Genomic DNA, 25831 nt, shown 5'->3' with positions numbered 1-25831 from the left:
TCCTGGGTGAGCGGTGCTCCTCAAGCAGGCAGCTTGGTGCTGCTGCAGATTAGCTTCTGAGGAGTTTGTCACGCTGTGTGGCCATGGTGTGCTGAACCTCAGAGCCCCATGCCTCAGGATGGGATCTGCAGAATGAGAGTAACTCCCAGTAGTGGCAGATGGACCTACAGGAGTTACCTTGTTCCTCTGTCCTCCTTTCTGTTTGTGTAGATGAGATTTTAATCACATGACCCAACAAAAACACCAGAATTCTATGTCTAAACAATGCAAATATCAGTTTGAAAGTGATTCTGCCATGATCACTTACGACAAAAAATATCACTGGAAACCTTCCTCTGCCACATGCCATTCCTTTACCAATAGCATTCCTAGCAGCCTGCCCTGACAGACATCTGTTAGCCTAAACAGACCATGTTGTGAGTACAAGGTGGAAGTTTTTCCACTTCAGAGCAAACAAGGTTGAAGCACCTTTCTTACTATGACAATGCCCATGATACTTTCACAGAGGGACTGTGCAAATGACTTGATTTTGCTACCTTGCTGTTTCCCCAGAGCATACAGCAATTAATTAAGGGTGTTAAAAAACTGAAATAACTTTTATGTTTAAAATCAAGCCATATGGTTTCTAAATAGCTCCAAGTGTAAGGAGCAGCTTCAGTTACTCAGACAGCCCACTATCCAATTATATTCTAAGTTCATGTTTTCTAGGAGATTCCTTTAAAGGAGAAAGTTTAAACCTTATAGTAGGGTCAATGTCTAACTACTAAATTTGCAATTGCTGGGCTTTCTCTGTGCATGAACATCTGTGGCACTAAATGGTAGCACAAATGTTTCTACACACACAAAGAGTAGTTTGTATGCACAGAGGCAGCCAGGTGGAGTCTGTCCCCAAAACAGCTAACCTGTCATACAGAAGTCTGTTTTGGCAAAAATCACACAAGAAGAGGTTGAAAGGGCTCTTGGTGAGCCTGTCATCATTGCTTTTTCTATTTCACTCATGCTCTGCATAGTCAGACTACTCCTGCACACCTCCCTCCCTCTATTTTTAATCCTTGGCTTATTAAGCTTATGTTAATTGAGTGTAGCATTTCAGCTGTGTAAGCTATTCCACCATGTTCCTAACATTCCAGATGGCACAGATTTGCCCAGACTTCCCCTTACTCCCATTTATTGTTGTTTTCTATGAACAGGTGTGCAATCTCAGATGATCCCAGTCACCTTGATTTCTTGCACTGAGATGTGCCCCTCCCTCTCTCCCTGTGTATGATCCCTTCAGCTCCCAGCAGGCTTTGGTCTCCCTACCCAACAAACTTAGTTTAACTCTTCACCTGTCAAAGACAATCATCTTTATCAGGTAGATTCTGTTTTTCCAAGCAGATCTCTTCATCAGGAATTGCAGTGACATATGGGCTCAGAAAAAACTTGAGTGCATACACACACTCTCACAATTGTAGACTGGACTAACTGAAAAAAAAAATAAAATCAAACCAACAAAAAATATTTCTCAAGAAAAGCCCTCAGAACACACAGGGCTTCTGAAATGTCCTAATTGTTAAGATTTATTGTTCAAGAAGTCTCAAAAATACAACTCAGCCAGCACAACAGCTTTATTTTGCAATTTGAATTTTTGGGATTATTATACACAGTTCAATAAAAGCCCACAGGAGGAACAGCAGGGAGATCTCCCACTTTTTTGGAACTTCTTAAAATTAGAGCCAAAGTGTAAGGTCTCCAATTAACTCCCAAGGCAAGAGAACAACACTGCTGTTAACAAAAGCAATGTTAACACTTAAATAACTGATTAGCTATTTTAAAAGGCAACGTCTTCAAATGTAATTAGAAGTAAATTTTTGTTGTTGTTTCTTTTGGTATGATTAATTGTCACATCTTACAACCAACAGGTAATAGAACATCATGTTTTCCCAAGACACATAGAAAAGTAAACAACGCTGTGTCTGCATTATTCCATACACCTTAAAAATGAATGCCAGAAGTCACTCTTCCCAGGTGTTCAAGTGGAATTTTATTTCCTTCAGACATGCTGCTGCTCTTTTAAAAAATATTAAAAAGTCCAAACCAAACTTTTCATACATAGTATCTTGAGGCACAGGTTCCCCCATACTTAAAGGAATTTTAACACAGGGTGTATCATATCATATGTTTCAACGTTGATGCTATTCGAAGTCTATGGCACATTGATGTTTTGGGGCAAACAAAAAATAATTCTCCTCTGTGTTCCGATGCTACAATATGGCACCAAGTTAGAAGTTAACACCATGAGTAAATATTCTGATGATTTTTTGCTGTTTATTTTGGGGTGCACATAAATAAAAGGCACACTTTTCCTCTCAGCTCTCACATCATTTATATACAAGCCTAACTTTCCAGCACTGCTCCATGCCTGCTGGCTCAGTGCAAGAAAAAAACAAACAAAAAACCCAAACAAAAAAGGGTCAGCATCCAGTGCTAGAAGTAGCTCTACATGATAACCAATGGCTTTAGTTTAGCATGCTATTTCCACTGTGGTTACCACTGATGAGAGGCTGTGTTCCTGAAAAAGAATTACAAATCCCAATGAAAAAATTGTGTTCATTTATGAGGGTATTTCCAAAGGTGTTCACAACGTTCCAAAAGGGCACATTTTGAAGTCTTCTTTCAATATTACAGATGTCCATGACCTATACATTACAGTAGTGCCATGTACCACAGCACTGTTAAAGAAGTGTCGATTATTCCATTCCTGATCCTGTTTTGCAAAAGCATGATGAAAATACAAGGACTTCCTCTTAGCTAGAGCTTAGTGTCCATAATGTCTTTAGTACAGTATTTTAATTTTTTTTGCATTTATTTCTGTATAGCAGTCAGAATCTGAAAACCAGAAGGTTGGTGGTTTCGCTTTTTGGTGCTCGTTTTTATGTAACAAGGATTCTCAAGAACAAAAGTGAGCTTACAGCACATGAAGAGGCCTCTGTAATAGAAGCTCCACAAACCACCACCACATTGTTAAAAACTTAACAAAACCCAGTAAGATTTAGTGAATGACTTGTGGATCCTTACAGAACTACTTTTCATGATTTAACAACAGAAAACATTGATGAAAGTATATATAAAAACACTTCAGTTCTTAACATGAACAGTCTGACAAACATATTCAAACAAAACACTTTGAGTTAAGACTAGTGCTAAATTTAACTCCTAAATTTAGCTAAGTTTAGATTTGAGAATTTAGATACTCTCAATTTGATATGCCTTTAAAAAAAGTTCAGCTTTCAGCAGAGTCTGAAAAACAGCAGTTTCAAGTAAGTCTGGAGCAATTCGTATTGTGGCTAGATTTACCATAAATACATGTGCACTTCACAAAATTGTGTTAAAAGAAGCATGAGTTGAACCACTACCTCTGAAGGTTCTTGCTTTGGTTATCTTAACAAAAACACACAAAAAACCCAGACTGTTACAGTAACAGTGCAAGTTCATTGTAAAGCCACATGACTCTCTGTAGATGTTCTCTTCTCAATTGATTTTTTGTTCTGCCCACTGCCAGCAATGGACATTCTGCTTGGAAAATCCATCTCCTGTTTGGCTGAACCAAATGAACAAAATAATTCTGATATCAGACTCAAATGGGAAAACACCATTTCATTTAGTTCTTGTTAAGAATATTTAAAAGCCTTCTCCACCAGTCTTTTTGAAACAAGGCACAAGTACGGAGTGGACCATCCAGCAAAAAGTGATTGTCTGAAATTAACAGTCCACAGTAGTCCTCTAGTCCAGCACAATGAAACTTTTATTGTCCAATTCTATGCCACATCTTCTAGATAATCTGCAACATCACTTAACTGAGAAATGGTAAGGTCTTGCGTGACAACTTCAAGCTAGAAAATAAATGAAATTGCACACTCAGAAATCATAGAAACAGTTATTTCTTGTAGTTCCTCACATACCATCCCATCCTTTTGGCCTCACATTCTTTAAGATTTCATACTCAAGTGTACCAAATATAGGTTGGGTGCTGATCTGTTGGAAAGAAGTTCTTGTGAAAAGGACCTGGAAGTCCTGGTAGACAATTGGATGACCATGAGCCAGCAATGTGCCCTTGTGGCCAAGAAAACCAATGGCATCCTGGTGTGTTTTAGAAGGGGTGTGGCCAGCAGGTTGAGAGGTTCTCTTGCCCCTCTACTCTGCCTTGGCAAGACCACATTTTGAGTACTGTATCCAGTTCTGGGCCGCTCAGTTCAAGAAGGACCTCAGGGAACCACTTGAAAGAGTCTAGCACAGAGCCACAAAGATGATTAGTGAATGGAACATCTCCCTTACGAGGCAAAGCTGAGGAAGCTAGGTCTCTTTAGCTTTGAGGAGATTGAAGGGTGACCTCATTAACGTTTACAAGTATTTATGTGAAGGGTGAGTGTAAAGAGGATGATGCCAAGCTCTTCTCACTGATGTTCAATGATAGGACAAGGGGCAATGGGTGCAAGCTGAAACACAGGAGTTTCCACATGAACATAAACTTTTTCACTCTGAGGGTTAAAGAACACGAACAGGCTGCCCAGAGAGGTTGTGGAGTCTCATTCCCTGGAGACATTCAAAACCCATCTGGATGCATTCCTGTGTGACATAGGTGATCTTGCTGTGGCAGGAGGGTTGGACTTTATAGGTCCCTCCCAACCCTTAACATTCTGGGATCAGACATTAATCTGCTGGATAGTGAACCAGTCTCAGACACATATGACAGGCCTAGAGACCATGAGTTGTACTACTGAAAAATTATGGGTGTGTTTGTGTTGTGGTTTTGTTTGTTTCTTGTAGTTTTCTGTTGTTGTTGAAGTTTGTTTTGTTTATTTTTAAATCGGTATAGGATCTAACTTGGCAGGAACACTGGGTGCAAAAACACAGAACATAAATAATAGAACTTAAACACATATTCTAGGAACCTATAGTAACAGCTTATTCCTTCACAGAATGCTTTAAAAAAAGTGAAAATAACAAGAATGTCAAAAAGAATCATACTTTATCACTGGCATTTGATTCTTCTGTTCCCACAGAGATGTCATCTATTTCTTCACCAATGCTGATATCACTTTTTTCTGAGCGATGACTAGTACTGAAGAGAAAGAAAACCATGGAAGTAGAAATAATACTTTCTCTTTGAACATGCACATATTACATTCACTTTCACTTTAACATGACATTTGACTGACATTTCACATCCTAGCAACTTAAATAAGAAGTTATTTGAAGCCCCATAACAACTAAAGGCTTTCTATTGCAACAAAGCCAGCAGGATCTTTTGGGTTCTATTTTGTTGGTTGGTTTGTGTTGTTGTGGTTTTTGTTTGTTGGAGTTTTGTTTGCTTGGTTTTGCGGTTTTAATTACAGTTATTACAATAGCAAATCAAAATTTAAAGGAGTTCAGAAATACTGACAGCCTCCAGCAATAGAGATATTCAAATATGCTAATGGATAGTTTTAGAATGTATGAAATCCTATACTACTATGGAATAATCCTTCTCTTACCTGTTGAAGTCGTCAGCATATTCATCGTCATCTCCATTTCCTAGATAATTTTTAAAAGGTATAAATCAAACAAGTTCTCTTCATGAAATAAAATAATAAAAACCACAACAAAAAAAGAATGTATTCCTCCATCAAAATACATGGCTTGATAGGCAGCAAAACTGGGAGCATGTTAAATTATTTACACAGATTAGGAAGAGAAGTTTGTCATTAATCTCTGTCACAAAGCTTGATCTCATTTACACAAAACGCTTTGAAATTAGACATGTTTTCATTGCTGAAAACCAAATTGAAATACTTATCAGCTCACTCTCAAAACATAGCTGCTGCCATTCTTTAAATCACATCTCCTTCATATTGCTCGTAAAGTTTACAAGGCAACCTTCAAAAGTGTGGAGAGCAAGTAGATATGCCACTAAATACCAGCATGACTTGTCAGGTTATTGTTTTCCACAAGTATAAATACCTCCTTTCCTTAGAAACCTAGACAGCAGAATTTATCACTTGATGTTAGTAAATGAATGCATGGAATTAATACCATTTTTGCTGTACAAGTAAAGTAGTAATTCACATACAAGACATCGGTTTTCACAGTGAGAAATAAAAGCTGAATACTTCGGTTCAATGCGTGTGTGTGTTTCTCAGATCCCTCTAAGAAGCTGGGTGAGTACTTACAAACACCAGAGCTTCCTCATGTTTAACAGTTACTTGCCTAGTTCTAGGGAGCCCAGTTTTGCATTCACCAACCGCAGGTCTTTCAAAACAAAGTTTCTATTCAAATCTGAAACCCAAGAAAACAAAAAGGCAATTACACCAGAAACTTGATTTCTGACTCTAAGATTCCACTTTAACATACCCATAGACCATTTATAACAAGTGTTCTTCTACAATAACTTAATAAAATTTTGATGCAATTACCATACAATACTATTTTCAAATCTGAGCTCTGCTAACATTTTAAAACATAAGTAGCAGTATTCAGATCCAGGTTTTACGGCATGAAAAATAACCAACTTTAAAGAACTTTGGCAAATAAGGCAAGGTAACAACACAAAGGAGTAAGTTTGCAGTTTAAAACTGAGCAGCAGAATTTTATAGTCCTGGAAACTGCTTTATATACACACAAAAACCCGAGTGTAGGTGAGTATTTCATGCTCCAAAACACAAGATGTTCCAACACTAACGTAATATATCAAAACCAGTATGCAATTACTCAGTGAAAAAAAAAAAACCAAACAACAAAAGAAAACCAGGAGTGGGACATAACTATATTTGCATGTGAATCTCTAGATCATACACTACGTTATGGAGAAGATCTCCAACATTCACCAAAACACAAAGACATGTGAAAACTTACTATCAGACTCCTTTAGTGAAGGTGCACCAGTCAGAGAGCTTAACCCACTTTTTAGAGGTGGTGCATCAGAAAGGGATGCTAGACTTCCTGCTTTGTTAGCTTCAGTTTTCCTATTAAAAAAAAAGAACAAACAAAACCAACCAAAATGCTACAAGCCTAACCAAGAATAATCAACAAGGAAAACAAACAAACCCAAACCCAATGAACAATTAAGTACTCCACAGACCTGCAATGTGTTTGTGGTGACTTTCCTTTCTATTATTTACTAAATTGTCATAAAACCAGAAGAGCAACATTTACAGCAGAGCAAGGAGAAAGGACTATTTACCCTGCAATCTTAAAAATCATAGGTAGTTTATTGGCACAAAAAGTCCATCAAGACATTCAGTAAGAAAACCACTTTCTCACCTATACAGACTTTTGCCTGCCTTCTTTTGCAGACAGAGCTCCTGCACCTTCATCAGAATCACTGTTTTTACCAAGGGGCCTTTCATTATCCCCAGCAGTCAAGAGAAGAAAGATTCACATATAAATCAGCATTTGAATTAGTTTTACACTTACAAGATTGTCTCTATTCATCCTATGTCTCTATTAACCCTGAGCAGTCAGTTCATATAATGAAAACCTTCCAGTTATAGGCAAGATCAATCTCACCATCACATGTCAAAGTTCAATTGGCAACTACTTAATCTGATCATGTATTTAAAATGCTGAGTTCAAGTATTACTTGCTAGTAAAGGATAAAGAAACACTACCAAAAAAGAGATCAAGATTTTAACATTTAGCAGAAATATCTGCTACTGTGATCCCATTCCTATTAGTAAAGGACAACTATTATGTTAATAATTACATCTATATCACCAAAATAAAATGTACAGCATCACATATTAAAATATTTCAAAAAACACTGGGTCAGAGACCTGAGAGCTCACAAGCAATGCTAGTGCCTCTCCTATTTACTCATCACTTAGGACTCAAGCACACCAGCACAACATACCACAAAGGGATGTCACGTGAAGAATGTTCTTTCTCCTTTCACCTCTAGAGGAGGTGGCAGAAAGGTAGAAGAGAAAGACTCAGAGACAGCTTAGTTAGTTAGTTGCCATCTCATTTGTTATTCATATATTCAGTAAACCTTTTTATGGAACATTATTTTATCATTTACATCACTACAGCATTCTAACGTACAAATTACCACCTGATGAACTGTGACTACTACAGGCACACAATTTGGAAATATTTTTCTGTAGGGAGTTTCTCTACTAGGAAAAAATAAAACCAACTATCTTTATTTTACTGAATAACAGAGTCTTTTTCTTGGAAAAAAAAGTCTAGTTTACTCAACTTCAAATTGAATTTTCCTTGTCATATGAAAGCACTTAAACAGTAAGAAATTACTAAGTATTATTACCCAGAAGTTTTTCCAGTTTTTACAATTTATCACTGAAACCTATTTTAAGGCAACACAACCAACTGCTATTGATAGTTAGACTTCAGTTAAAAGGCTAGTTAAATGAACTCTTGAGTAAGAAGGAACAAGTAGTTTTAAATCTTGAGATTTCCAATGAGAAAATTTTATAGAAAGGTTATTTTTAAACACACAGTATTTTCCAGGGGGAACAAAAAATAAATATCACTGCTCTTTGCAGGGGGGGAAGACACCTCCAACTAAACACATCTCCTGAAAACTGTTTTTTTAAACAATCTTTCTAAAAGAGTCCATTAATTTGCTAGAAAGAGACCTGGTTTACTTGGCATGATTGCTTTGTGCAGTACCAGAGCAAGCCTGTGTAAGCAAGCATAGTGTAGTGATAATACAAAAAAAAATTGTTGTTCCAGCTATTATGGACATCAAAAGCCAACATGAGGGGAACTACTGTTCTCACAAATGATTCTGCAACTTCTAACCTCTACTGAGATCAGGTATTTCTCCAATTGCTCAAGTACAGCAGAACACCAGGAAATGATCTTGCAGTATTTCTCACAAATACAATACATGACACCACAAAGATGGTCTTTTCAGTTTCATAAAGCTGCTGTACAGTTCAGTCACTAGTTCTTGTTTCAAATAGTATTTTTCAGTAATTGAACTCTAGAGGAAAATTTAAAAAGTGCCTCAGAAGCATCTGCAAAATTGGCATGTGCAGAAATAACACTTCAATTAAAAACTGAACTGCACACAAAAGGCACTGCAATGTGAGGAGGAAACCCTCAGCTTTGAGAAAAGTTTCCTTGTTCTCAGTTTATGGAGCCAGTTCAACATATTTTTGTACTCCTTAAAACCATATGGAAACTGCAATCAGTCACTGCTTGCTTTGGTACTGATCACTATTGCAGTTCTGCTGCAAGAAAAAGTGGATAGCCGCATCTCGTACATATTCATTTCACCAAGGAAATAGGCTGGGGATACTTTAGGGTGTCAGACTATATAGTAATACCTTTTTTCCCACCCACGGTAAATCCAAGAGATTTCAGATGTCACTGTGCATTTTCAAGAATAGAATCACGTAAATGCACATTTTAGAAACAAAATGACACAAAACAGATTTAAACACATTTATGAGTGCAAATAATCAAACATCAGGCAGCTCTCCAGGGTCTGCAACCATACTGAGGACAAAATACACCTACATCAAACAGAACATCTAAGTTACTTACCAGCCATAAGTTCTTTCTGGTTTAGGTATAGGATCATCAAAAAAAGAATCTCCCGCTGCATCATCTTCATCCACACCTGTATCTTTGGTATTTGAGTCTCTGTTTTCCAGTTGAGAATCTAGCTTTGTTTCATTAGGCATAAAATGAATGCTGCTTTTGCTTGCTTCCCCTGAAGAGACACTTGTATCGCTTTGTGTGGTTTCAGCAGCCTTAAAAGATAACAACAGAAGTCCTCACAGAAAGGAGTAAGTATTTCTTATAATACTCTAAGTGGTAATAAAAATATATAACATACAGCTCAAATTTATTAATACTTCTCAGGAATTCATTAGCTTCATCAGGAATCACATGAGGAAAAAAATAGGTTGGTCTATACTTTAGAGATTTATTGCTACTACCATTAAAAATTTTGTCCCACCCTCTGCACTGCTTTGCTGCCTCTATCATCTGTTATAAAAACAATCAATTTTAAAGGATATTGGTCATCAGATGCAGAAATCTACAGATTGTTATCTTCCAGCTTTGAATACAGAGGAATTTGTTTGCTGTACAGTCTGAAATTTACATGACACTTAACTAGTGTTATTTTGCAACTTGCTTATAAACAGACATTGCTAGTTACAGCCATTGTCTTCAAAAGAAATCAGAAACCCATGCAAATTGCTCTACCTTCTACATTAAATGACAATCTCTGCAATACATTAGGTTTTAAAGCAGCAAGCAGAAGACAACTGCAGATAATGACACTTACTCCTTCCAAATACTAAAACCAAAAACAACACAAATGCAATACTTCAAAAGCACACAATATCCAGTCCTTGTATCATGCTTAGGTCTCAGTCCTACAGATACTTGAGCACGTAAGGACTATTCCATATGCTAACTTTATTATCAAGTAACACATGTAGCATCTTTGCAAAATTTCTTGGTCCAGATATTACTACAGGCCTGCTTTTAAAAACCTTAGCTGATTCCCATCATGTTCTCTCATTCACAGAACCACATTTAATTACTGGTAGCAGCTCTTCTAGGGTAAGAAAAAGCATTTATACCTGTAAGCAGTAGTAACAATAGTATTTTGATTTTCTATCCCAGTTGAAAACTAAGAGCTTAGTGATACTCTGACTGGAGTAAAAGGGGAGTTACAGCTACTTTTCTGTTCCAGGCCCTGAGCTGCTATCTCATCCAAGAAACTACAAGCACAACAGCTGGTTTTTATTTGAATTTATAAATTGTGAAGTTTTGCTGAAGTGAAGTAACTACTTCCAAATTATAGTGACAGGTTAACCATGGCTAAGGGTTTAAAGAGCAACATATCTACCTTAGGTTTCAGGCCAATGGTGCTTACGTTAAAGTGTAGTTTCACACTTGCACTTAAACAAGTGTAATTGTTTACTGCTGCCAAGAGCTGGGGTCTTGGTCTCTCCGAGCATACTCCCTTCTACGTTACATATATGTTGCCAAGTCACAGAGAGCGTTCACGTCACAGGTTTGTCAAAAAACCAGCAGAGGCTCTCAAGCTTCAGTCAGAAAGTCTAGACTGTTCAGGTTACTTCAACCTTACTCCAGTGGAGACTGGATAAAATTCTCTCCTCCTGCATTATTTTAATTCCAAATATGCTGCACAGATTATACTCCCATCCTGCCTTTGTTAAAGAGAGAACCAAGAAAAAAATACATCCAAGAATGGTGGTCACATTAAGATATCCACTACTTATTCTTAAAGGAGCATGCAGTCCAACCAACAGCTGTTACTATTTCCATGAGTTAACATCCACCCAGAAACCAGTATTCTCCTGTTTCTGAAGTAAATATACTTTCACAGAGGATTCAGCAATAGAGTATCAAAAGTGAGCATGTTCTGGAAACGCTTATCTCCTATTGCAATGGAATTATGACTTACTTGTCACAGATGATGTGTACAAAGAATATAAAAAGCCTGATCATAAATTCCAACTTGTTGGAAATTACATTCTACTTGCAACTTCATCCCATCAGAAAGAGTAAATGCAAATGTTCTTATCACGACCTTGCCTGCTGCTGCATGCCATAAGTATTCAACTCTTAACTATGGTGTTCTGACAATGCACAAAACTCTCCTTAAAAAAAATAAGGAAATACAGTTCAATAAATTATAATTTACCACAGTTCAATACTTCTGGTTCAGAATTAAATATTCCTATCTGGTAGACTCTCTAAAATTTTAGAATAAATTCTAGAAGCACTTTCTCATGTCCATATACTTATTGCAGATTAAGTATCAACACTGAAAAAAAACCCAACACCATTCGTGGCTGGCCCAATCCCAAACATAATCATTAACCTGAAGTCAGTCAATAGGAGAAGCTTTGCATCTATGAACTAGTATATCTAAATAGTCAATTGCAGCCTGGAAAGGAATTCTGGCAAGCTCAACAAAAAGGAATACAATGGACTGCAACACAGTATCACTTCTGGAAAACAATACCAATCCTGAAATGGAGTTTGGTTTTCAAAATTACATTGTGGTTTTGCATGGGGAAAACAAAGAACTGCAATAAAATTAAGATGATTCAAACTGAGCTGTCATTTTACTTGCTTTTAGCCTTATTACTACCTCTCCTTAACAATAAAATCCATGAAACATTACATTTCTCAGTTTTCATTACTAAATTACTGCCAGTAATTTTGAAATAACTAGCTGGGGTTTTTGCTTGTATGGATTTGTGGGTTTTTCGGTTGATTTGGGTTTTGTTGTTGTTTTGCTTTAACTGGGTGTAGTGGGTAGCTGGTTTCTTGTGGAAGAGAGGCTTAACTGATCATGCCCTTTTTATACCCTACACTTCCCCATAATTCTCAACTCACTGATTGGTTCTGGTCAAATGTAAAAGTATTAGAGGCTATAGATTTTATGCTAACAGGAAAACACAGAAAAGCCGCCACAGGTCCCAACACAAAGACAGTTGTATCCTAACAGCTTATCAATGCCAAGCACCAGTGATCTCCTTGATGAGCAAATAAGTAAGTTCCAGTCTGCACAGGTCTCACAGAGACTCTGTATGTGCTGTCTCCTGCCCAGGTGGAAAGATACAGGCTTTTGCAGACATTCTAAGTGAATGCCATCATATCTGCAGTTTTGTAACTCTTATGTAAGCTTCATATTATATGTAAACAATCTTACCTTATTTGGTATAGGATGTGTACTTGATCTTTCATCAGATGATTTTGATGTAGGGCACAGGCAATCACTTAGAATTGGAGCCACCTAGGAAGTTTCACATAAACACTTGCTAAAAATACATTGAATGTTGTTATCCAACCAGAAACAAGGCTAGCATTGTTACTTACACAGTATGCAAACTGTGACAACACGATGCTATGTTAGGAAGCCTATGAAAACTACTTCTGAATTTAAGCTTTCATTAGGATTCTGAATGCATCTTGAACGCAGAGAATTTTCTTTCAAGCCACAGTCACAACACACACTAATCAAATACCATTGGCTGGATTTCATTTAACAACTTAATTACATGCTCCATTAAAAGTTTACTGTCATGGCCTTCAGATAGCTCAATACTTTCATATATTTAGTTTTAAATACATATGCTTTCAGAATAAAGTTTTTAACAAAACCAATTCTAGGCTTTGCAGGTCATATTAAAATTAGAAATATGACAAAGAAAATAAGTACAGCTAAGTATTATCAAACCACTATAAATTAGATAATGTTGTGTGTCATTTATATGAGTTCACTGTGTATTACTATGTTGTAGCAGAATAATAGTAACGAGTATTTAGGGTAGCATTAAAAAGAATAGAAAAGTTGTAATCTTAATCTTTCACTATTATTTTCTAGTAATTTAATAATAACATGCACCAGTACAGGTTAGGGGCTGCCCTGCTGGAAAGCAGCTCCACAGAGAAAGACCCTGGAGTGCTCGTGGACAGCAAGTTCTCTATGGAACAACAATGTGCCCTTGTGGCCAATACAGTCAATGGTATGCTAGGATGTATCAAGAAAAGTATTTCCAGCAGGTTTAGGGAAGTTCTTCTACCTCTCTACTCTGCTCTGGTGAGACCACATCTGGAATACTGTGTTGAGTTTTGGGCTCCCCAGTTCAAGAAAGACAGAGAACTGCTGGAGAGAGTCCAGCACAAGGATGATTAGGGGACTTGAGCATCTTCCCTATGAAGGGAGACTGAGATCCCTGGGGCTATTTAGTCTTGAGAAGACTGAGACAGGATCTGATCAATGTGTATAAATATCTGAGGGGTGGGTGTCGAGTGGATGGGGCCAAGCTCCTTTCAGTGGTGCACAGTAATAAGACAAGGAATAACAGGTTCAAGATTAAACATAGAAGATTTCACCTCAACATGAGGAGAAACTTCTTCAAGTGAGGGTGATGAAGCACTGGAACAGGCTGCCCAGGGAGGTTGTGGAATCTCCTTCTCTGGAGACTTTCAAAACCCACCTGGATACATTACTGTGCAGACTACCCTAAGTGACCCTGCTTTGGCAGGGGGGTTGGACCAAATGATCTCTTGAAGTCCCTTCTAACCTCTAGTATACTGTGATAACAAAGACTTAAACCAGCATAATACTACAATAGCCAAGTGTTCTCAATTCCAGGGTTTTTTCATCATTAATAATTAAAATTAATAGAAAATTACAAATAAAGATGTTATTTTAACAGTACTTACTTCTCCACTGCCTGAAATCTTTTTCTGTTGACACTTTCTGACAACCTCCAACAACAAGGGACCACCTACAGTACCTTCGGCTTCTATAATACCCAAATCTCGAGCTAAGTTTTCTCGACCATCAAGGCCATTTAGCTGAGGACAAAAAAAATAAAACTAAAGCTTTTCAGTCATATTTAACACAGCCATATTTTAACCAGAGAGTGATTAATTAAGATTACTGCATATGGAGTAAAGTAATGATAGTAATTGCATTGTAATGTTTATTTGTGATCTGTACCTGAACACAGGCCATCCAAAGTTGCTTTAAACATGCAAGTATTCATCATTAGCAGGCTTCAGGATTTAAAGATTTATATGGTCAGGTTACTTTAGCCTACTGCATTTAAAAGAGGCACCTAGGACACCTAACCAGTGGTTTCAGCAAAATCATATAGATGGAGAGTTTCCATTTCTGCACACATAGAAGTACATCAGCATAGATCAATACTTTCTTTCAATTCCTGTTTAACTTTAAAAACCCATGGTTTTGGACAGAAACAGGGATGAAATTAGTTCAAGATCAATTAAAAAAGGTTACAGGAAAAATACACTTTTAAAAAACTGAACTTCACATTATAGCAAATTATAGCCAACATGGCTTTGTTTGAATAACCTCAGAATGGCAACACTGCAAAGGACATCAGGTCATTTGAACCCTCACTATTATTTAGAGACATTTCCCCTCAAAACATCAAACAAACACTGAAGCAAACCACCATTACTCAAGCATCCTGAAACATGGAGAACAAAGACAATACAACATACTGCTCAGAGACAGGGGCTGATAGGGGTGACAAAAAAAAAAAAATATCTTAAAATCTTTCACCACTATACACAACAGTCTTGGCCAACCTTCTTGACTTTGGCCAGGTTTCATATACCCACTGAAACAGGTGAGAAAGACACATTTACTGGAAAAAGGAAGGGGTGTTTCAAAGAGCATGAGATGCCTTTACAACAAGAATGAAGCACTGCTTCCAGGAGTGAGTGGCAACATGGCAAAAAGCATGACTATTCCTACTTGGTAGCATGAAAACGAATCTTTGTACCAATGTGTCCCAGTGCAATAAATGCAGCTACGGATATTTGGCAAAGGGCAAAAGTGTATGGGACTCTGATTAAACCCCTGAAAAGAAGCACAAACTTCTAAAAAACAGAATTCAATCACTGGATTTAAAAAAGTTAGATTTTTAGTTTATTAACTATTTAAACTGACATTAACAATAAAAATTAGTATTTGAGATACAACAAGAAATTCTTCAGATAAGTGGGCTGTTTCAACCCCAAATTTAGTATTGTAAACCTTCAGATCATAAAAATAAATAAAGTAGAAATGTGATGAAAGCCCTCTCAGTCAGTATAAAAAAAAAAAAATCTAAAAGCAATTGGTTGGGCTACATGAGCATTGCAGGAATATTGTGCTGCATATCCTGTTACGATTTCACAAAAGCTATTAACTTTGTGAAAATATATGTTAATTTTGAATTATCCAGTGACTTTTGACAAAGGAAGTACTCATATCAGCACATTTTCCTGGAATATGTCTTTATGGCATTAACTACCTTTTACAGATTAAATATATTTAAAAAAAAATTTACAATAAACACTAGCAAGTGGCTTAAATCTCGTATAGTTTCTGCATTCACTGCCATGCACTCCAAACAATCAGCATAGCATACAAACAAAACCAGTATATCTTACTGTGCTTGATTCAGGCTGAAAAACAGCCAATGTAAAATCAAGATTGAAAAATCGCAGAAATTCTGCAACAAGACCTGCAACCAAGCGGCCTACAAAGAAAAAGAAGAGTATGAATATACCAGACAGAAACAAATCTGACTTCAAAGTCTTAACATTAACATAGCTTCAGTATGAACATCTACACTGATTCAACATGCCGACAAACATAATTTAGACATTTACCAAGCTACTACCACATAGCTAATATACCAGTTCCCCAATCTGAAACTGAGCCATTGTATCAAAATTAAGTCAGCAATACTGCAGAAACATAAATACATAATGCTTACAAAATTCAGGTGTATTTTCTTTTAACTGTTCAGCTCTTTTAAAGACATAATTTTGACATTTCTCTCGTGTGCATTCACTACTACATCAAGTGTTCCCTGATTACTATTTCTGTTTGTCTAGAACAGCTATGAGATAGCATAATCATTACTCATCATGAAATATTAATTTAAATGCATTTGTCACTTCAGTTAAAAATAAAACTTCAGCAATACTAACTTCAAAAATTATAGATGGAATTCTGTTCTGAATGAACAATAACTATTTGGCTGGAACAAAAGCATCCTTTAAGTCACAAAGACTGCATTATTAATCAATTATTCTAAGAGCTAATCCTTTGTTTGCTATTTGTATTATTTTGAAAAGTATACTAAACAAAGTACTTACCATCTTTTGTACCTAAAAAGCTTCTCAAACTTTCATTGACCAGTGGTGTTTTGTTCTGTCAAAACGCAAAAACCAAACAGTAAATAACATCATTCTTGTACTAGCAAGATACTAAAAACCAGAGCAAGTTGGTGTTCTGCTGTACACTGTTCCACAATCATGTAATCCACTATTTCAAAACCTACCTTTGTATTAATTGTACTACCTACAAGTAGTAGCTGAGAGTCATACATATTTGGGGAAATTAAAATTGTCTCTGCCTTTCTGTTATAAAAGCTACAGAGGTAATTTCACTAAGGTTTTTAACTGCATACTGATTTCTATTTACTTAATGCTTAAAATGTTAAGTAGTTAATTTCCCAAGTTGCTCCTCTAATTTAGTGTCAAGATTTAAGGAAATTCAGTCCCCCTTTTTGAAAAAATAGGAATTTATAAATCATCGAGACAATGTGTGGACCATTCTAACTAGTGGTTCACAGGTCAAAACTAGTCTAGTAATTAAATGTAATTAAATTATTTTCTTCCTTGTTAGACTTGCCCTGTTTAACTCTGTTTGGGTTTATCAAAATTATTGTGGGATTTTTCAAACCAAATTCTGTATACCATTCATAACATATCAAAATACCCTGAGTAAAAATCTAACTTAAAGATGTGTTATAGCTATTTATCACTATAGTCATAAATGCTAACGCAAGAAAGTACTTCACAAAACCCAGACATGTATGTTACTTAAGATGCAGGAATTCAGAGTAGTGGTAACTGTCAATATATTTCTCCATAATGTAAAATTTAAACATTATGACACATTTAAGCCCTGGGGCAAAAAAGGTGAGCTGAGATCAACTGTAGCAATTCTCTCTTCATCGGTATGACACTATAGATAAGTCTAGGAGGTTGTTCTCTGAATACTCTATATTATGCTGAAGCTTTTCATAAAAGATTTCACTGTTCTGCTGCTATGTCTTCAGTAGTTTTATGTTACATTTCTGGAACATGGAATCTCATACCATAGAATAACTACTAATATAATACTTACTAACATCACAATAATGTCTGTTTCAGTTTTGCAGTTTTCCAGAAAGATGACAACCATGTAACCAGTAGAGGAGCAGGACAGTTATCCATTCCCCTCTTTTGAAACAGACAGCCTGGACATAGAGCACTCTCTCCTATCTAGTTGTAGGAAAAATCACATCATGTGGCAATGCCATCGGAATAGATCACAAAACTAGCATCTGCATACCACAGTAGTATTGTTACTTAATCATGGTAACATCATGTACCCTTAATATTCTTGTATTGTCAAGGTATCAGCACTTAGCCTCTCTCTTAATTCAGAATCCCTCCTTAAATATAAGCACATCCTCTACAGTAAGCCTAGAACATCCTTATGAGGAATAACAAAAGCATGTATACTTGACAGGTTCCTGCATATTTAACTGCTTTTGTAATAAGCTTGTCAAAGACTCCTATGGAATAACAACTTTTGAAATTTAGAATATCAATTTGATAAAATCTTGGTCAACTAGATTTAACACATATTAAAAAAAAAAAAGTATTTGATGAGAAAGATACCTAGTTACTCTTGTTAATCAGACAGAAGCAGTATAAAACTAGCAGAGGTACTTAAACTTACAGTTTCACAAGACTATGTAACAATTCCTGTTTCTAAATATCAGGAAACATCCTGATAGTCCCGCTTCATGTTCTTTAAGCATCATGCTCCTACGCAGTAATACAAAATTTTCTCATTACATTTCACAAACAGAAAGTATTAAAGGTATTAAATACATTTGCTCACCTCTACTTTCTCTTGTTCTTCTAATGCCAAAAATACAGCTGCTCGCAACTCTGCCTGCCAAAGGAAAACACACAAAAAAGATTAGAAGAAAAACAGCATTTTTACAAGCACTGTTTTCCCCATGCAAACAATGCAAAGAGCCAGGAAGAGGCTTAACACTATTTTGTTTTTCTCCTCAGGCATCTTGGCATCCTTTGCAATCTACATTAATGCAATCAAGACCTTGAGATTACAGGCAATGCAATTTGAGGCTGAGAGGTTTCAGTTTGAGAACAAGGTAGGAAGGGAGGGAGTACAACAGGATCCAATATAAGACTTCCTAAACTATACACAGTATATTCCAAATTACTTACATTATCTCCTAGTAGTTTGTTCTTAAGAGTTAAAAATCCAGCTCCAGCAGGCAGCTTTGCAACACCTACCCTTTACTTACAATGCAGTCAGGAAATATGAACAAATAGCTAGGGATAATAACATTTTTAAAAGCTAGTGTCGAGATATAAAAATTCCTATGATATCTTATCAGATTACAAAGAAATTTCTCAAGGAAAAGAGAGCATGATTCCAGTCATTCAAATACTCCTGTAGCAAGGTTTTACCTAACTGATTTTGACTATCTTAATATAAAGCATCAGAATTGTAAGGACTATTTTCGATATTTAAGCTTAAGCCTTGCCTACTTTTTCTGGTTTTGGTTTTTTTTTTTCCAACACTACAGTTTCTCTAATTCCTTCATTGAACACATCAAGTAGACAACATAATTTGATGAAGCACTTTGCTACTTCAGTCAATTCTCGATCTGGTATTTTTTTAAATATCCAGCAGGTAGCACTGTAGTAATAAAAGGCAGGGCTACTTTGTATGCTACCCTCAATAGCAAACAGGAAGCAAGTTTTCAAGAACTGACTTACCTAAGAATAGGAACAATATGAACCACAAAATGCCAGGTCAGAAGAGACCCCAAGGATCATCCGATCCAACCTCTCTAGGGGTAGTTTAGAGATGGCCCAACACCCTGCCAAGTTGAGTCTTAAAACTGACCAATGCAAGGGGAATCCACCATTTCCCCTGGGAGATTAGTCCAATGTCTCACGGTTCGCGAAAAATTTTCTTCTGGATTCCAATCAGAATCTCCCCAGCAGTAACTTGTGCCCACTACCCCTTCTCTTTCCCACGTAACTCCTTGTAAAAAGGGAGTCTCCATTGTCCTGCTAGCCACTCTTTATGTACTGTATGTGGTAATAAGGTATCCCCTAAGCCTTCTCTTCTCAAGGCTGAACAAACCCAGTTGTCTCAGCCTTTCCTCGTATGGCAGGTCTACCAGTTCTCTGATCATTCTCATTGCCCTTCTCTGGATTTCTTATATATATTACAGAAGGTAACTAAACACAGATTACCCTGTAACTGCTCTCTCCCACTGGAAAAACCCTCACTGGATACCTTTTTAAAGGACAAAAAGTAAATGCAAAAAAATGATAAAGATAACCATCAAAAGAAGTGTAAAATGCTTACAACTGTATACTGACACTGCAGTTACATAATTTTTTTTCATATGCTGGTACACAGCATTCAATCAGAAATTTCTCTAAAAACCCATTAAATATTATTCCTACAAAATCAGTTTACATTTAACTTTCTGACCAACAGCTAATAACTTGCAAATTTAGCCTTACATCACTATGACAAATTTCAAGTGTTGCAAGGCTGACTTTCTTTTCCACTGATGCCAGAGAACCCAACTACATTTAAATAAAATGACAAGAAAAGCAAAGCATTCATGAAACAGTGGATATTACAACTGTTCAAAATAAAAGACATCGTTCATTACACATGGGTATCTCTCATAAGGGTCTGGATCACAATTGTCTCTACTTTTCACATAATTGTGATTGCCTATTCCACTCCTCTATGTGCAACACAGGGGCTTTTAAAAATGGGCTGAGGTGCCTTTTTTCCTATTCTCATTTGTTTAATGTCACAGTGTTGATTTCTCCCAGGTGTTGCTATACCCCTTTAATAGCAGGTTCACTTTAATTTCCTTTAGTGCCCAACTAATTTTTTAAGGTCAAGACTTCATCACTAGAAGGTAACAGCACCAGTACTTCCTACCTCTCCCTTTGGTTTACCTGCATGATCTAGAATATCAGCCTACAGCCTTTCCACAGATAAGCAGCTCTCCAGTCTTTCAATACTATAAGCATTACAGTAAGTTTGAAGTTAAGTACTCCTGTACTGTCTGCACAAGGGGGGTTTACACTATTTCAATACACTGACCTTAGTCCTTTGGGATGGGAACTGCTCATATTCTAGCAAGATATTCTCAAACATTATCTCAAATTTAGACATGGAACCACGCATTTTAAGCTGTGTGAGGCTAAAGCAGCAAGTCTCAGATTCATAAGGAAGAAAGTAAAAAAGAACAATAACAAAGCTGAGACCAAAGGAGAAAAATCACCCTAATACAAGATTAATCCAATTACACAGGAGGAAGGAAAATGTCTTACAGGGTTTTCCCACCAGCAGATATGGAGACATATACATGCATAGATCAATCTATTTACTCAGTGTTCTCCTCTCACACCCTTTTAAAAACAAATAAAAAAGTGTGAATGTTTTGCACTTGTCTTTGGCATAGAATCCTTTAGCACCAGCCCAATCTGTGCTTCATATATTGTTACCCTCTGCTTATGACATCCCCTTATTCCACACTTCCTCGTCCCATCAGCATTTTCAGCATAAGCCAAATACATTTGGAAGAATATATATTTTATTCGTAGTCTAGTAGTAAAGCAGGCCAAAGCTGATACTCATCTTCCCCACTCATATTCTTCCTAAGTCTTCAATAAAATAGGGTTGTGCCAATAGTGCTAGACATCATTCTTGCATCCACAAAACCCACAGGTTTCTTTCTCATCCTGTGGAAGCACCCCTTCCCTTCTGTTTAAGTATTTTCATCAGACTCCTCATGTGATTAAGACATTAATTTGGTTTCACTGATCTTAGCTATTTTCCAGTACCTCAGCTGTCTAGCAAATTAGTAAGAATGATACCAGCTGCCCAGAAACATTACCAGTCTTATGATGCTAGCGATGCTAACTCCCCTCATATTCGTAGCAACAAGTTCCAGAGAAGGTGCAAAATTCAGGTAGCATAAACTTATTTTCCCACAAAGAGATTAAAAGGTACAAACCAAAACAACATAACAAAGGAACACAAAGGAATAATAGCTCTTCTTGCTCTGATGACAGCTTTGCTATGAGGGAGAAAGACCACATTCCCCTCAAGACAGGACATCTCTATTTGTACATCATGCATTATACAATATCCATGATAATTTTCACTGATGTAGAAACATCCAGTTATATTCTGGATGTTTACAGAATTCATTAGAAAGCAGTTTTATCCACCAGATTAATACCAATGATTAACAAATTTCATATATATATATGCATACTGCAGCTTAAAGAAGACAGAAAATTCTCAACTGCAAATGTCAAATATATTTACACATCTTCCAGTTTTCACAATATAGCTTCATGAAATGCTCCAGTGCTCAAACTCTTAAGAAAACTCAGGACAAACTTCTTAAAATGTCATACAACTAACACTGTTTTAGCTAAATAATTAACATTAACACCAGTGTGCCTAAGAAAGTAATTAAGAAACAAACACAACAAAATGGTCATACATAATTTTATAATGTTATACTAGAGAACATAGGCATCACCATAAGTTTATTTCTAAAAATTAGGCATACACGTTATAAAATGTATTAGCTAACAACCAGATACATTCTATCCACTGAAATAACCCCACTTGACTTCCAGTTCTTCCACAGCTGGCTTTATCTCTAGTTCTTCATACCAATTCACCTATGCATTGATCATATATTTTTAATATCTACTTCAATAAATCTCAATACATTACTGTAGTTAGCTTTCTAGCCTCATCCACTTTGAAAAGTGGTCTGTGGTGATTCTGAAGTATAAAACAAACAACTGTTTTGTTAATATGTAAAAGTTCATTCATTTCTACCACATAAAACACTGACACAACTGTTTATTTTAATGAAAGGACAACCATTGGGTATTTTTTAATACATGATATAATCCAATTTAATTTAAAATATGACAATTCAAGAGGACTTGTTCAACCTTAATTCTTCTGGAAGACAATAGGCTTTTGGTAGGGTACTATCAAAACAAATTGTGTAAGTCATTAATATTATCAATCAACATTCAAGCTTGTGTGCTAGGTAAGGTTTATAGCTAAGAAAAACCACCATGAATTCCTAAAATGAGTAGCCTTAACCATAAGTATACTAATTACTTACCAGTAACTCCAAGTATTAAAAAGAAACATAACCTGGCAAGTAGTATGCAATTTGTATTATTGTAAGTAATTTGATAGTACTTCCAGCATTATACTATAGGGGCGAAGACAAATATTTTTGCCCAAAAGTCAAGGAACTGGCAACCACTGTACAAAAACTTTCATATTACATTCCATATGACCTAACTAAAAAATTACCAGGCAGTTTTGTTTGGTTTTTTTTAAATCATCATACTTTTACTGGTTAACCCTGCATGAGAGATTAAGAGGTGGCTCAAAAGGCCTACTTGGCAACATAGCTAGTAAAAGGTCTCTCTACTCAACATACAGTTACATGAGCAAGAATCTTCATCTACTTTTGAAGTTTACATAAGGATTATCCATTTGAAATGCAAGAACACAGTTTTATTAATAACACTATTCTGATTAAAAGTGTGACAACTAGCCTAAAATCTAGTGGACTTCAAAGTACACGAAGTTCTGTATGTGTATAGCTCTTTACAGGAAAAAATGCTGGAAGCTTCTTACTTGAACAAGAATTCGTGAAACAAATATTCACATCCCTTCTGCTGATATAAGCTCATGCGACATTAGTCTTAGAATACTCCACTACAACACTACCTTCCATATATTTTCTTAGCATAGCATTATTTGTCCCTTGTAAGCAGGCAGCATCGCCGGAGAATTTCCAGGTTTGGCAAGCCTCCAAGACACAGCTCAAGCAACCAACGCTCAACAAGAACAATGTTTAAACTGTCACCTTCAAGAACTCCTGTTTGCAATCATCAACAGGGCCTTTACGTACCGAAGTAGAGAAACTATGCATCTTACCCCACACCACCCGGGGTCTGCACGCTTCCAGAGGGCCTGGTAGATGAAAGAGCTCTTGCGGCCACAGAGCATCTACAAGGGCAAACCTGCACAACTGGGTGTAGGGCTTCCTGCAGCGACCGAAAGCTCCACTCTCTCTCCCCTCCTAGATGATCTCGAAACTCCTGCGGTCGCCGGGCAGACCTCATACAGCGGCCAGGCCTCGGGCACTCGCCTCCGCGTCAAGCATGTACTAGCTTTGTGAGGCGCGGCAGGAGCTGGACCCCGCTCCCCACCGAGCCCCAGGCCGAGCGGCCGGAGAGCACCACGGGGAGAGAAAAATCCAGCTCCAGGCCGTGACGCCGAGAGGGCCCAAGCCAGTAACACTAGCAGCAGCAAGAGAGTACGAAGCCCGTGAAAAATTAGCCCCCGCAGGGCTGTTAACCGGAGCCAGCCAACGCTCTCCTCTCTCTGTTGGGTAACGTGTGCACTAATAAGAAGCTCTCCTTCCTCCCACCTTAATCTTATTGAGCACCCCGCTGCTCTCCAGCGTCTGCACCAGCAGGTCCCGCAGCTCAGTGTCCTCCTCCGTCGCTGAGGCCGCCATCTTGTTTCACCCTGACAACCGCCCAAACTGCGCTAGCGATAGGACAATTCCAGCAGATTCGTCTCCGCTACAGGCGGAGGTACCGACCCTGCAGCGAATCCGAGGAAACGAGAAAAAGCGGTGGGCTAGCGGCCACCCTCACTATTGGCTGCAAAGGAGACGCAGGGACTGCGACGCCCCGACGCCTCTCGTGTTGGCGGCACCTGGAAACTGCAGGGCCGAATCGACAACGCAGCTAGCAGTGCCGCGAGTGGCGGGCGGGAAGTTTAAAGCAGGGGTAGCAGTAACGGCACAGCTGCGTGGCCCTTCGCATTTAGTGGCACCGTGACCCACCCGCCGGCCCCCTTGAACTACTTGTTAGTCCCTTCTTCCGCCTGCTTTCCGCCGCGCTTGAACCCGGGGAACACTCCGTCTGCCTCTCACTCAGCAGCTATAGCTGCTCTGTATTCAGGAAGGGAGAAGGAGGGAGTATTAAAACGTGTTTCATGACCGAACAATCTCTTTTCCTTTCCCCTCTCCGGAGATGAGCTCTCTCCCACAGCAAGGAATACTTAATCCCTGCCTTCTGAGGGGGAAATTTCAGGCTGGTGGCATGCCCCACCACTGAGCTAGTCTGCTCCACTGCCCACAAAGGCACCCGGCCTTGAAGAGTATTAAAATGGCTTCTAGAATCCTAATTTCATAATATGCATATTAAAAGTGCTGGGGTGTGTCACGAGTGTGTGAGGGTCCAACGCTATTGTGCTTTACAAAGATACAAAGCTTTGTAAGTTGTGCTTAATTTGCAGCACTACTTGTTACTTTCAGGCCTCCTTTTCATGCAGAACTTTCTATGCTTTTTCTTGAAGAGAACTCAAATATGTGACAAAGAACTTCACAAGTTACGTATATTCAACATGAGCATGTATATCTCCCAGGTAGAGCAGGACCTTGTTGGAGGTTGATTTCCAAAAATGTGCAGCAGGTGGCACTGATTCTTTACTGGTGCCCCAAAGACACAGCAAAATCAGCAAAACACTGCCCTGCTTCTTGTTGAGCCGACAGGAGCCTACTGGACTTCTGAGCCTCTTTCTGTACTTGCTCAAGGAATATAGCACTGGGTTTGAAGTCCATTGGTCAAACATACGCAGGTCCCTGTAGAGCATTTCTACCCTCAAGCAAATCAACATTCCCACTTCATTTTGTATCTGCAAACTTACTGAAGGTGCACTCAATTGCCTACTCCAAATTATTGACAAAGATGTTAAACAAGACTGGCACCAGCACTGAGCCCTGGGGAACATCACTTGTTATGAGTCTCCAACTGGGTTTGACTCCATTTGTCCCAACTCACTAGGCTCAGCCATTCAGTTTTTAACCCAGTTTGTACTCTTCCTTTCAGCATTTCAGTAACAGTGGCTTCTTACTCACAAATACATATAGAATATTTCAAATCCAGTTTACAGATAGCCCTTTCTGGCTCTGCAAAACACCGGAATACTATTTAACTAAATATTCATCACCTAGAGGGCAGCAAAGCATTCTAATAGTCCAGTTTTCTATCCATCACACAAGGTACCATCTCAGACTGTCTCATGTTTGGAGGAAATGTTACCATTTTGAATGTACATAATTCC

At 37.7% G+C, this 25831-nt stretch overlaps 1 protein-coding gene across 2 annotated transcripts; it reads right to left on the bottom strand.

Moving 5' to 3' along the window:
• Positions 1 to 1479: 1479 nt before the first annotated feature.
• On the bottom strand, positions 1480 to 24281 carry CEP43 (centrosomal protein 43). Of its 2 annotated transcripts, none has more exons than XM_068153074.1 (12): positions 24126 to 24281; positions 18467 to 18520; positions 16666 to 16720; positions 15952 to 16040; positions 14209 to 14364; positions 12689 to 12772; positions 9529 to 9737; positions 6871 to 6980; positions 6226 to 6294; positions 5514 to 5553; positions 5008 to 5101; positions 1480 to 3872 (listed from the first exon to the last, which is right to left on the bottom strand). In XM_068153074.1, the coding sequence occupies exons 1-12, from the start codon at positions 24213 to 24215 to the stop codon at positions 3798 to 3800; spliced, it is 1125 nt and encodes a 374-aa protein (XP_068009175.1). In that variant the 5' UTR covers positions 24216 to 24281; the 3' UTR covers positions 1480 to 3797. The 2 variants fall into 2 exon arrangements, with proteins under 2 accessions (XP_068009175.1, XP_068009182.1); XM_068153081.1 differs by having other exon boundaries at positions 1481 to 3872; positions 14209 to 14343; positions 24126 to 24274.
• Between the last annotated feature and the right edge of the window lie 1550 nt (positions 24282 to 25831).

Source organism: Melanerpes formicivorus, unplaced genomic scaffold (assembly GCF_026170545.1).
Source record: "Melanerpes formicivorus ecotype bairdi unplaced genomic scaffold, bMelFor1.0.p_v2 SCAF_2, whole genome shotgun sequence".
Lineage (NCBI taxonomy): Eukaryota > Metazoa > Chordata > Aves > Piciformes > Picidae > Melanerpes > Melanerpes formicivorus.
Note: the sequence above shows the minus strand (reverse complement) of the source record. Positions and strands in the feature narration are given on the sequence as shown.

Bases quoted from the DNA above. Each gene is read 5' to 3' on its own strand.
- CEP43 (XM_068153074.1), bottom strand. From the start codon at position 24,215: ATGGCGGCCTCAGCGACGGAGGAGGACACTGAGCTGCGGGACCTGCTG. The intron at 6,295-6,870 runs GTAAGTTTTCAC...CTTGGGTTTCAG, and splicing joins TTCACTAAAGGAGTCTGATA to ATTTGAATAGAAACTTTGTT. The intron at 3,873-5,007 runs GTATGATTCTTT...TTTATTTTCTAG, and splicing joins AATCAAATGCCAGTGATAAA to CTTGAAGTTGTCACGCAAGA.